The sequence below is a fragment of the Dryobates pubescens genome, chromosome 23 (genome assembly GCF_014839835.1).
Source record: "Dryobates pubescens isolate bDryPub1 chromosome 23, bDryPub1.pri, whole genome shotgun sequence".
NCBI lineage: Eukaryota > Metazoa > Chordata > Aves > Piciformes > Picidae > Dryobates > Dryobates pubescens.
In genome coordinates, this window is record NC_071634.1 from 17,369,332 (window position 1) to 17,382,334 (window position 13,003).

Here is a 13,003-nt window from a genome sequence, read left to right on the forward strand (position 1 = left end):
AAAAGAAAGAAACATTTAGAAAGAACTAAAAATAAATATGAAATCAAAATACTTTATTGAGTGGATCTCTGAATTTACTCCCACAGTCCATTCACTACAAAATTCTTCCTTGAAGGCTACCTGACAAGTTTCTTTCTCTCCCTGCAAGTAAGCCCATCTACTTCAATACGAATATAGAGTTACTCCAGTGGCTAGATTTTCAGTTCAAGCTGTGAGAAGTTCTTGAAGTGAACCAATGACAACTTTGACTAATTTTCCACTCCATGAAAGTAATTTACACCCTTTTCCAGATAGGAATCTAAACCTACTACACAAGCAATCTTACCTGTAAAGTGATATTAGTCTGGGGACGTATCTTAGCTGAAGGGATTTGTAGATAGGATTCTTTGTTGACAAAGTTTATACTGATCAGCTTTTCACATTTCTCACCCTGGTAGCCTGATAAGCACTGACAGATTGGTTCATTTTCTTTTATGATACACTGGGCTCCGTTTTGACATTCATAATTATCACAAGGGCTGGTGCGAGGCAGAACCATTGGTGGTGAAAACTCACAAAACAAGCCACTAAAAACAAACAACAACCAAATGAGTATTTTGGAATAAAAGCACCTTTGACAGAAAACACACAGGCTGGTACTGTCTGCAGACTTCTCACCTGTATCCTTCTGGGCAGATACATGTATATCCATTCACTGCATCAGTGCACTGTGCTCCGTTTTTGCATTTGTTGTCCTGGCAATCATCAAAGTCAATATCACAGTGCTCACCTACATATCCAGGTGTGCAGTCACATCTGTGAAACAGAAGAGCATGTGGCACAGCACAGTGGATTTAAAAAGATAGCGTGCTTATGACAAAGTTAAGGAACTACTGAATTGTTTAAACATAAAGGAAAAGCCCCCTGTTCCTTACTGTGACACTGCATGTCAAGGTTATGTAGCTTAATCGTGTTATTTTATGGGCAATCTGCATATGAGAGGAACGCAGGTTTGCTAGTTACACATGCTTATTCATCTGCCATTAGATTGAATAGATTGTGGTTTCAATCTAGAGACCCCTCATGAATCATTCTGACAGTCCTTGGGATGTATGAGTAATGCAGACTGATCCAGGATGTTGTAAGTGGCAGTGAACACTAAAAAAAATAATTAAAAATAAAACAAAAATCAATATGCTTAGCTGCTGAAACTGAGACAAATAATCCAAGGCTTCTATTATACTGATGGATATTTTCTTTGTCTTCTGAACAGCTATGAATAGAGCAATGATCCATTTATACAGTTTGGAGGTTATACAGATTTTTTCTTCCCCTTGAAGCTCCACCAGGCTAATTTACTATAAATAGCTCTATGGATAGTGAACTAAAGGCGGTCTCACAATACATCCTCTGCCTGCTGCAAGGCCCCACTCAACTAGAAACAGCACAGCCTCAAGACAGCATGTAATGCTTTTTGTTTGTTTTGTTGGTTTTTTCCCCCCATGCAATTCTCATTGTTAATGCTACTGACTTTCCTTCAGAGAATTCTCATATATTAGACTGAGTGAATGCCCAAATTCTGTGGAAAACAAATGGGAACCATTACAACTTCATTCAGCCACATGAATTACTTTTGATTTCAGAATAAAATAAATAAATAAAAAGTGGTTTCACCAAATTCTGTGGTTCTCTGCTTGGTGTTTTTTTCTTTTAGTATCTAAAATTTGCTGTAAAGGGGTCAGGGTGATCTTTAAATAGCTGCTGTGTAACTCTAAATTAAGTTCTTCAATCAGATATGTCTCCATTTTTATTAAAACAAAAATGCCCATAAATGGGGGGAAAAAAGCATGCTATTCAAAAGCTGACAGCGAGATACATCCTTGGAAGTTCCTGCATATGCCATTTCCTGTTTTAAAACCTCAGAAAGTAACATGGAAGATTAACAAACGAGGCAGCTAAGCAGGAGATGCCCAACGAGGTTTACCAGAGTGGCATGAAGAAAATAAAGGCAACACAGAGTAAAGAAATAACCAGTTTAGTTTCATGGCAATTTGAATATTTAACTAGTGGAATATTTTTCTGTGTTTTGAACAAAATGTCAATTTGTGAGTGGTGGGAATGATAATAAATAACCTCATTTTAACACAAGAGCATACTGTGCATGAAACAGGTGCTCATGACAATAACTGAAAGCTGCAGGTTTCCTGTTTTTATTAACCTAAAGCCTATTAAAAACACTTTAAATTGTGCATACTAATTAATTATGATAAAGACATGGTGTAATTAAAGATTAGTTTCCTGGGGATGGATTTCTTTATTTTATACCTTCCAGTGTGCCTTCTTAATAATCTCTCTCACAATTACTTCTCAGAAAGCAGTATAATTATTCCACTTCAATTAAATGCAATTATTTTCCTACTGTCCAAGCTCCTGAAAGGGTTTTGTCACACAGACCAACTGCTCTACCCTGTGCTCCTATTTAGAATCTGATTTGGATTAGAACCATAAAGGATCAGCAAAATTCAGTAAGCTATATTTAATATTATAGTGTAGATCTACATGAAAAGAATGACCTCTTCTGCTGTAAGGCTTGAAAATAACTGAAGTTGTCATTTTGAGACTAGAACTTGCTTCCCCTAGAACAAAAAGAAGTAGGACAAAAAAAGAAAAGAAGAAAAATTCAGATTCAGTTGGACTGTGAAAATATTTTAGACTTACTTGTATCCTTTAGGTGTCAAGATACACTTTGAGTCATGCTGGCAAGGATTCAGGTTTTGAGCACAGAAATCTAGTTTCTCCTCACAGAGCTCACCTGAAATATAACGTGTGCTGTCAGTTTGGTGAGCAGATCAGGGAGCTGAAAACAGCTGCTACAACTTTGTGTTGTCATCACTGAAAACTGCATACTTCTTAATACTAAATACTTTCATAACACATACTGCTAAATAACAACCATAAATAATCATCTCTCCCATAACTCCTTTAGAAAAGCTATAGTTCAGTGTCAGTCATCTGTCCATGGACATAAGTGACAATTCTGTTAAAAATAAAATCATTTGTACCATTAAATCTACATTTGCTGTACAGCAAAACACTGATTGAATCTCTTCTCACTACAGCAAACAGGCCATCGATATGATTTTCTCTTACTTATTTCTAAGCACATTACACACAGAAATACCCAGATGTTCACTGTAAACAATCTATTGCCTGAAAAAAAAGGTTAATATCACTGCATGTCAATAAAGTTCCAATTACCCCAAAATGAAAAACTTACTTTCTCCATTTTTTTCAAATAGGACTCTCTGATTTCTTGCATTTGCTAATGTTACACAATTATCTGTAATGTGTTTTGCAAAACGAAAAGAAATACCTGTGCCAAATGTTTACCCTTCCTGGCTGCTAGAAGGTTTGGCTCCGATGCTCTAATGGGCTGTACAATCTATAGAGTATTTTAATATGGCCAAAATACGATTTTATTTGCAATTCAACGACAAGGAAACACAGGTGTATGAAAAGATCAACAATGTCTTGTTCCCTGACTACCAGAAGACCCCACGGATAATGCCCTCGCAGGTTTGTCACTGGTACGTAAGAGAGATCTGCTATCCAGCATCCATATGAAGAATCTGTTTATAACCAACAGGTATAAAGCCTGTGCCTGATGAATTCAGAGATTTACAGGTCTATCAGGCCCTAGGACCATGGAAGGAGTAGGGTTACCCCTTGACATTTGTTAAGTAATAGAACATGAGCTGCTGAGCTGCACACCAAGATCAGGAAGGAATGAGGACAAGGTAGCAGTGGGCTGGTTAGCAGATCCTTTCACCACTCAAGCTAGCCTTTCCTTCAAAGCAGCACGGTGTTTGGCAACCTTCAGTATTACTCATCTGAGTGACCTGCAGAGCAGTGAGCTGAAGAATAAGTATCTGCTGGAGGGCAGCCTGAGATTAAATGACTTCAACCTCTTTCCTGTAACTGTTAACACAGTACTGATGATGAGGGCAGCACCCTGTGAGTATGGTAATGGGAAAGAAGGGACACAACCACAAACAGGGAGATTGGAAGAGGTGAGAAAGATTAGGATAACAACATCGTAATGGAGATTTTGGAGAGAGTATATGAATGAAGATCTCTTCCACATTACATACACGTGTGTGTGTGTATCAGTTCCTCAGCTACTACTGTCATTAAGCACTAAGGTTTTGGACATTTTACACTGCTCCTTGCCGAGTACCTAGCACCACACACAAGCTACCTTCTTGCTTACTTGGGCTTCTCTGAAGAATTACAGCAGCACACATTACAACAAATTAAAAACAACAGGTCAATTAAAGGTCAATTTGGTCTGGTTATTTTTTTCAACAGGTTCAATAGATCCTCCACAGGATCTTATTTCAAATAAGGAATAAACCCAACCAAACAAACCCACCAAAACCAACCAAACAAAAACCTGAACAATAAAAACCCAAGCAAAAAACCAACAACAAGAAAACCCCTAAGCAAAACTGAAAAATTAAAAGAGTTGAGAAACAGCCTACATTAAAGCAAGGGCAGAGAAAGAGGCAAAGCTGAACCAGAGCCAAAAAATGGTTATGCTGGATAAAACCACATCTGAAACGTGTATGCTAAATGTGGTAAGATATGGGACCTCTAAGACTTCAAAAATAAAAGAAAAAGGCAAAAACCATCTAGGCAAGTACTTTGCAGCCATCCAAAAGATCCAGAGTGGTTCTACACAAAGAATAATTCATTTTAAAAAGTAAATAAATAGTACATTACCAATTTGCAAGTAATGCATTTTCCCTACAAAATCAAGTAAATCCTGGAGTTAACACAAAAAAATGGCCTTCAAGCAGAGGCTACTTAACAGTCCTCAGGAAAACTGCCAATAACAATGTGACTTAGTTAACATATGTAGGAAACTGAATGAAGATCAAATGCAGGCCACTGAAGATGACTAATACAAAGGATTTTAATTCTATCCTCAAAGCCTGCTCAAACTCTCAATGGACTTACTAGTCTGGAAATGTGTAACTGTTATGACTAGGTCAGTGCACAAAGAATCTTGAAATACCAGGAATTCTTTGCATCCCAGGATATATCAAACAAAAGCCAGATCCTTCTCTCTCTTCAAAGGACTTTGTTAAAGCAAATACATATATATAAGAGGAAGTCATTCTTCACATAGCATCCAGTCAATCTGCAGAACTTGTTGTAATAGCTGAAATCAGTTTGAAGGCCAGCAAAAATTAAGAGTGAGATATAAATACGGGAACAAAGAATTCAGATTTTCATCAATGTACAGTGAATAAGCAAAAAGCAAGTTTTAAACCTAGTTTGCAAACAGTCTTATGGTTTAGAAATGCATATCTGTGCCTACATACATGTGCATGCATGCATACATATGTACACACACCTACAAATATCTTACTGCAGCATATATTCTAAATTAAATGACATGCTGAACTGAAAAATATATGGCACCCCAATGACAACTAATAAAAACAGAGCTGATCAGTACTTCCAGGGCTTGGACAAAAACACCTCTAAACACTCCCAGGATGATTAATTCTAACAGTATATCAGAGACTTTCTGAAGGTGACATATTGAGCCTGCCATTCAGGCAGGGCCAAAGGTTTGCTGTCTCTAGATAGATTTGCTGTAAGGATTCAGTGGAGAGCCTCCAAAATACCTAGAAAAAGGCAAATTAGAACTGGAATAATAGGAATAAGTAAATCTCATCACTGCTGTCAACTTTACTGAACTGGTATTGATTTTGCTACAGGAGAGTAATTGGGCCATGGCTCAGATTATTATTGGCACAGACCTCTGAAATCTCTCATGTGGTGGATTTATTGAGGAGTGTCTCAGCCTGTCTAGTTTTTAATTATCCCCACACACACCTCCCTGCAGGTACTTATAAAACACAGGATGACTTAGAGTACACTGCATTTTGGTGGTCATTGGTTGATGGCCCTGATACCTTCTGAACTCTGCTGAAAGGTGAATCATCACAGGGGCACTTGAAAAGTCTTAATTCCCAAGTCACAGCTGTGAATGCCCCCCAGAGGCTGAATCTCAAACCAGAAGCTTAAGTTTAAAACAAGCTTACAATTTTGAAAAATGTTCATTTCAAATCTTGTTACACTACCAGGCCAACTGCTGCAGCCAAGTGGCTTGCAATCAGCAGCAGGTTTTTGAGATGATGGTCGGACTTTGATCTGAATACTCAGTACAGAAGTGTAGACTGAATAAGAAGAGAAACGATTCAAGAACCTGACTTGTCTTTAACAGCCAGGGCTCCGTGCTGTAACAGCATAAAAGCAAGGGAAGCTTCCCCTGGCATCTGCAGATTGTATGTACTGGGAAGTAAGTCATAATCACATCGCTGGAGTGCAGTTTAAGAGTCTGTTAGCAGCTAGTCTGAGGAAGGAAACGGGAATCCAGGAAGGACATGGTGAATGTGACAGCCCGTGGATGTGAAGTATCAACTAAACATGTCAGGTTTATGCAATGTGCAAACTTTCATTATGAAGAAGGAGTAGCATTCATGATAGACTGGCACACAGGAGCAGCAAAAGCAAAACCAGACAAATCCAAAACATGGAATCCAAAATATGTACATCAGAAACTGAATTTCTGAATCAAACTATAAATACCAGGGGGAAAAAAAGGCAAAAGAACCCAAGTATGAGGTGTTCATTTGTACTGTTAACAGGTTTACATTCTGAATACATGGTTACAATAACAAAAAGATAACTGCAAAAAAATTAATACAAAAGGTAAGTAAAAACATGGAATCTGAACCACTGCAGGATAGTTTCCTGATAGAGCAACATTTCTTTTTAGTGCAATGAACAACCAATGCACTATTCAGCATTACCTGAGTCAAGGTGAAGGGGAGAAAGTAGTTTTGTTAAAAGGAAATGATAGTGATGGAAGTGAAAGACTCAGTGAAGGAAATACCAGATTTACCAAGTTAGGCTCCTTGGCTTTCCCTGATCTGCATAGCATAATAGAATGCTTTGGAAAAAAAACACTTCAAAATAATGAAAATGATTGTGGAACACATGTCCCAGTTGAAGGAAGTCTGACACCAATGTGTGTGTACATTCTTCTATTCATCTAAGACTATTGTAGCTGAGGCTTTTCTAAGAGCTCGGTTCTGTAATTATGTTTTTGAAAAAAGGGAACATTTCTGTATGCAGGAAAATAAGTAACAGACTAGGTTGTTTAAAAATAAGCAGTGGATAAAGTGTCAGAAATCCTATGAAAAGCTTCCAAAGTTTAATTAGAATCAGCAGTAACTCTTTTTGTTAGACATCTTGCTTAATTAATCCAGGGAGTCTAGACTCTGGTATGGAGTAACACTGCAACCAGTGGAACTCTGCATGGTCGACAGAGTTCAAGTGAACACAACCCTCCAAGGTCAAGACCAGAATATTTACTGAGATTTTGCAGCCAGACAGTCGAGGGTGACTCAGATTTAAACAGCCAGAAATTGCTATCAAATACTGATGACCAGCTGGGTGTAATCCTTGAGTAGCTAACCAAAGCTGTGTTTGCTACTTTCACAAGCAGTTTATATTTCTTCTGTGTGTTAACTCACTCTTATGTGAGAATCCCAGGCTGAAAGTGACCTAAAGGATGATCTTGTCCAATTGCCCTTGGCAAAAGCACAGTCTAGACAAGATGGCCCAGCACCCTGACCAGCTGAATCTTAAAAGATGTCCAGTGGGGAATCCACTGCCCTTGGGAGATTATTCCAATGGCTGATGGTCCTCGTTGTGAAATTTTTTCCTCTTGTGTCCAATCAGAATCTCCACAGGAGTAACTTGTACTCATTACTCACTGTCATCTCCCACTGAAAAAGGGAGCCTTTGTAGCCACTCTTTAAATATTGGAACATGGTGATAAGGTCACCTCCTAAACTTTCTTTTCTCAAGGCTGAACAGACCCTTAACTTCTTATTTTCCATAATAAAGAGACATGTAGTGCAACAAATAATGAGGAACAGTGCAATGAGGTGAAAAAGGGTTTACATAATCCTGATTTTGAGTAATTGGGCAGTAAATTCAAAATACAGTCAACTAAAGCAATGTCAGCCACTACACTTCTGAATGAAGAGAAGAGCTCCAATAGAAATGGACGTGGGCTTCTGAATATAATAGCACATCCATAGTTCCAGGAAAGCTTACTAAGGAAACAAGCTTAAAATCACAGCAAAGTTTATTATGAAGTTAGAATAAAAATAGAGATAGAATGCAAAAGAAAGAATGATCAGTTTTAATTCTCAAAAGCAGGGTTTTGCTGGAAGACTTATTTGCTGTTCCAAAGCTAAAATAATAAATTATAGACCTACTGGTAATGGCTGGAACAGCAGGACTGTGTATTTGCACCTGTATGTCCGTTCCACCTTCTGAGCTTGGTTGCTATACACTGTGAGTCAACTTCTGCAGCATTTGTGGTCTATCAGTTAGGTATTGTTATCTGAGTCTTTAACTGGAGGTCTCTGTTTAATTAATTTTGACTCAAATACCCAATAGAATGTAAGAACTGTTGGAAAATGTCAGTGCTCTGAGTTGAATTTGTAAGAATTATTCATCAAATGTCTAAATTAATCAGCATCAGTGGTGTAATAGCAGCTTTGCTCAACATGGTATTTAATGGATAATGAATATATTTTTATTACTAAGTACTTTATACACTGCACAACATTTGTATCAAATCAATGGCAAATATGCTATGAGGTGATTCATTTGCTTTTAAAACTAAATGTGTAACTTCATAAATGTGTCCTCACTGATTATCTTAGCTCTCATATTGCACAGATGATCAGATTGTACAGAAAGTGGTTTCTCTCTCCTAGTGAAAAAGGTGATAGGCAGAAACTTAAAACCCAATGTAAAAATCAAGAGCAGCCTGTTAGTGTCTTAAATCTCTTTCCTATTACCTTTCTTGTACCATAGCCTCAGCTTAATGTGCTCATTTCAGTTTCTTTAGATATTGACAGCAAATAAAGGCCACAGAAATGATGAGCAAGAAGATTGCCATTTTATACTCCATCATATTTTTCAGTACCATAATCTCACAAAGAAAATAAAGAAAAACACTGCTATAAACCAGAGAATACATTAGAAGAGAACCGGGCTATGGCTTTCAGGTGGTGAGACTGAAGATTTCAGAAGATGACCATGTAAACTTTTTTTGTTAAACCTATCAGTGGCTGCAGAAATTTTTAATACATCTGGAAAAAAGACAGTAAAGGTAGTATTTAAAGCATTCCTGCATGCTAGTCTGCATCTTCAACAACATTCTTTTGACATGTATTCACAGCAAGAGCCAAGTGCCTAATGTGAGGATTTGCAGTGAGCTTTCTAAATTATATCTATAGACAATTTATTTGATCATTTGTAAGAACTGAAATCCATGCACCTTTAAGGAAAGGAAAGTGAGAAACTAAAGTAAGTGAAAATAGGCTTAAAAGACAACTGACCTTTTTCCACTTCATTCAGATTAGCAGCTTGCAGTGACAAAGACAGAAGAGACAAGAGACTTTTTACATTGTAATACAACAGCATAGCACATTAAGCTAATGCACAACTATAGCAGCAGAGAGGTTGATATAGCAAAATGAAGCAAGCTTCAGAGTCTCACCTACAGCAGAGCAAAACAAACAGAGAAGGTAAAAAGTACATGCCACTGATGGCATAAGAAAGGTTTTACTTCTGGATCAGTTAGATCTGTGATCTAATGACTGATGATAATGAGCAAGAGAAATGATCATCTGTAATCTATCGAATGCACATAAAATGATTGAAGTTTACTAGACTGAGATTAAAATAAAGGAAATGATAATGTTAAGAGAATAGCAAGGTTAAAGAGTGCAGGACATAGTGAAGTATTTAAAATGTTTTATTTCTCAAGGCTTCATCAGACACTGAGTGTCCGCTGACTCCGTTTGCTTACTGCTGTTTCACAGGTACAGTCCGCGGTCTTAAGAAAGCTCATAGCATAGTGCAACTACCATCCTTTGGTTTTCCACCTGTAACTGTGGAGGTAATTATAAAACAGGCAAAGGATCTGGGTTCCCAATTCTGAAGCAACAACTAAATAAGCTTTTTTGTGTGTGTTGTCAAATCGACACTGCATACTTGAAAGGTGAGGTTGTTCAAGGCATTATTGGAGAAGTGACTGGTTTTGAACTGCAATATTCTTTATGACTTTGTTTGTTTGTTTTTGGTAGTGTTAGGGTTTTTAGAGTTATTTTGAGATTCTACTAAGCCCTCTACATGAAAATAAAACTTTAAAGAGGAATGATTTACATTTCAGAGTAGCAGGTTTCAGCTGCTGTCTTCCTTACATCATGCTACTGAAACATAAAGCACATTTGCAGATAACCATTCACCCATTCACTGGGCTGGTGCACTTCCACATTCAGGACATAGCTACTGTGGCACCTCAAGCACAGAAAATACGAAGTATTGCCAATGGAATGAAAAGAGAACAGGACAAATCTATGGTGGAATTTTCCTGGTATGTGTACTGTCCCAGCCTCCAGCAACTTACAGCTCAGGAACTGTCTGAACAAGAGATAATACATCTGAATTTCAGAATCCTTTTGCCTACTGAATCTATAGATTGTTCTCCCAATAGTTAACCTTTTCACATCTTTCATTAAAAAAAATTATTAGCAATATACATATCTTATTTCAATCTGTTAGAATAGATATTAAAATCCAAATATTTCCAAAATTCCACATGAAAATCACTTTATCCCTACCAGACAGACATTCCCTTCTTTATATTTCAAATCAGGCTACTGCTAGAGAATCAAAAATGTCCTATAAATAATTTGGTACCTCACAGGCACTTGAGGCAACTCCAAGATTACTGCACGTTCTGGACACTACCTTTTCTAGATCCTGATGTCTCCATACCCCTGTCAGTAAAACTCTTAACACAGAAGGTTAATTAATGAGCAAGATCAAGGGATGCAGATCCCTTGACTAGTTCATTGCTTTATATTTTCTCTGTACAATGAATTTCAAAAATGACTTAGTATGGCACACATAGTGTCCAGTCCCCAGATGCTTCCTAAGATAGTATATTGTAGAGTTCTGTACTTTATTCTGTGGAGTGAAAAACCAACAGAATAACTAAACTCAATGACTCTAAGTAGATAGTTTTGCTTTATCTTAGAGCTGGTGAGACAATTACAAGCATTTATGAGCAGGCATTGCATCTGCAAAAGTAAATCTCTTCTTTTTTAAAGAATGACAGCAAATAAAACCACTTGCCATGTGAACTCACACTGTTTTTCTTTTAGAATTATGCACAATTATGAATTAAAGAACAGCTCTTGACTAAAGAAGCACAGCTGCAACACAAACTTTTAAAATCTTACCAATAATGATCTCCTTTTTGCCTTACCATGTAGATGTATAAAGAAATGCTACAACTGCTGTTTCAGCTGCAGATGTAAAACACAGCAGGCACACTTAATCAAAGTTTTGGGCTTAAGCACATATAAACAAGCCTATAAGGCAGTCCTTCCCATGGCAAACTGTGAATACAGCAAGTTATTGACTCTAGCAGTGAAGTGCACCTAGAGCAGCATCAAAATGAATGGCCCAGGTAGAAACTCCTGCAAAGCTGCAGAGGAGGAATGCACTTGCAAATGGATTGTCTGCTGTCTCATAGATATATGGAAACTCTTAGCATGAAGCCACTGACAGGAGTATTGGACTGATGTGAGCGGTTTGCTTTCTTCCAGCCCACACAGTAGAATATCTGATCCCATTTTTGAAGGGGATAGCAGCTGATGCCAGGTGAGCTGAAGCTTGACTCACATCCACCTGAGATAGAGGAGAAATAGCAAACACCTGTCTCTATTTATTGATGTTGTCACCTGTTACTGGTTTTTAAGGCCTGAAATGTCAGTTGCTCTCCAGCATGAAGGTACCAGTACTTGGCAAAAGATAGGTCTCTTCTGCCAGAAGTGGATCATCCACTTATGTCAAATGCCTTATTCTGGCTACTGTAAATCTGTATTGCTGTAGGTATTGTAGCTTATTCTGTATGGGAAATTTCTACCAAACATTTGCCCAGCATAAGTACCTGATGGATACATAGACTAGATTTATGGAGTTGTATTTCCTATACATGCTCACTCAGTGAGGGCTTCCAAGGTTTAAATACTGACTTTAAATCTGAATAGTATAAAACACTCATGCAATTCAATAGGTTGTAGAACTAATGATCAAATTACCTTGGATTAAAAAGAAGTTAGCTGTGTTTTCAGTAAATGAAATTAACACTGGAGTTAATTACTCCTCTCAGTTTTCCAGAGCTCAGATCTGCCTGACTGATTAAAGTAAAGATATGGGATGACTGAGTAGAGTTAATTCCCATGTTATGATGGATTTTACATTTCCTTTTCATGCATTTGAAATTGTGGTTTTGTGAATTTAAGATCTGTATTCTCTTAGTGGTCAACTGGTGGAAAAAACCCCAATTCTGTCTAGTTAGAAAAACTATAAAAAGATCAATGTAAACAATAGATCCTACTTTCTGTCTGTGGTGCTGTTCTATCCATCCTCTATTTCCACAGAGGTGATGACAGCAAGCAAGAGACCCTCTGTCTCAAAGAGAGAGGAATGCTTTGGCCGGGCTGCCAGCTAACAGAAACCAATAATTAGATACTCTCTAATGATTTGTGTGTGTGCTAGAACAGAAAGCATCACACTCTTCATTTCTGGATTACTAATGAAGGGCAGGACAGACTTCAGGGGCACCCATTTGAGTTTCCTACTGGCACAGACAAATCCTCTTCTGCTCCTGTTATTAACATGAGGTATATACAGGACAAAAGTAGGATAATTTCCTAATTCCTGCAGCTAAAGAGCTTCTTCACTGGGGTGTCTTTGTAAGATAAACAGTAGGGAGGGACACATTTGAATGAGTTTTTAAATATCAAAATGCAGCAACAAAGGAATTGTAAAGTAACTGCTCATTCAC

At 37.6% G+C, this 13,003-nt stretch overlaps 1 protein-coding gene across 9 annotated transcripts in view; it reads right to left on the reverse strand.

The window, feature by feature from the left end:
- Positions 1-13,003, reverse strand: part of SLIT2 (slit guidance ligand 2) — a 193,867-nt gene that overhangs the window by 11,857 nt on the left and 169,007 nt on the right. For 6 of the 9 annotated variants that reach the window (XM_054172351.1, XM_054172348.1, XM_054172356.1 and 3 more), the window contains 4 exons: positions 9,480-9,506; positions 2,698-2,791; positions 658-795; positions 326-566 (listed from right to left, as the gene is read on the reverse strand). In XM_054172351.1, coding sequence (XP_054028326.1) covers positions 326-566; positions 658-795; positions 2,698-2,791; positions 9,480-9,506 — 500 coding nt within the window. The remainder of the gene's footprint in view (positions 1-325; positions 567-657; positions 796-2,697; positions 2,792-9,479; positions 9,507-13,003) is intronic. The other 3 variants (XM_054172355.1, XM_054172352.1, XM_054172350.1) reach the window with 1 other exon arrangement.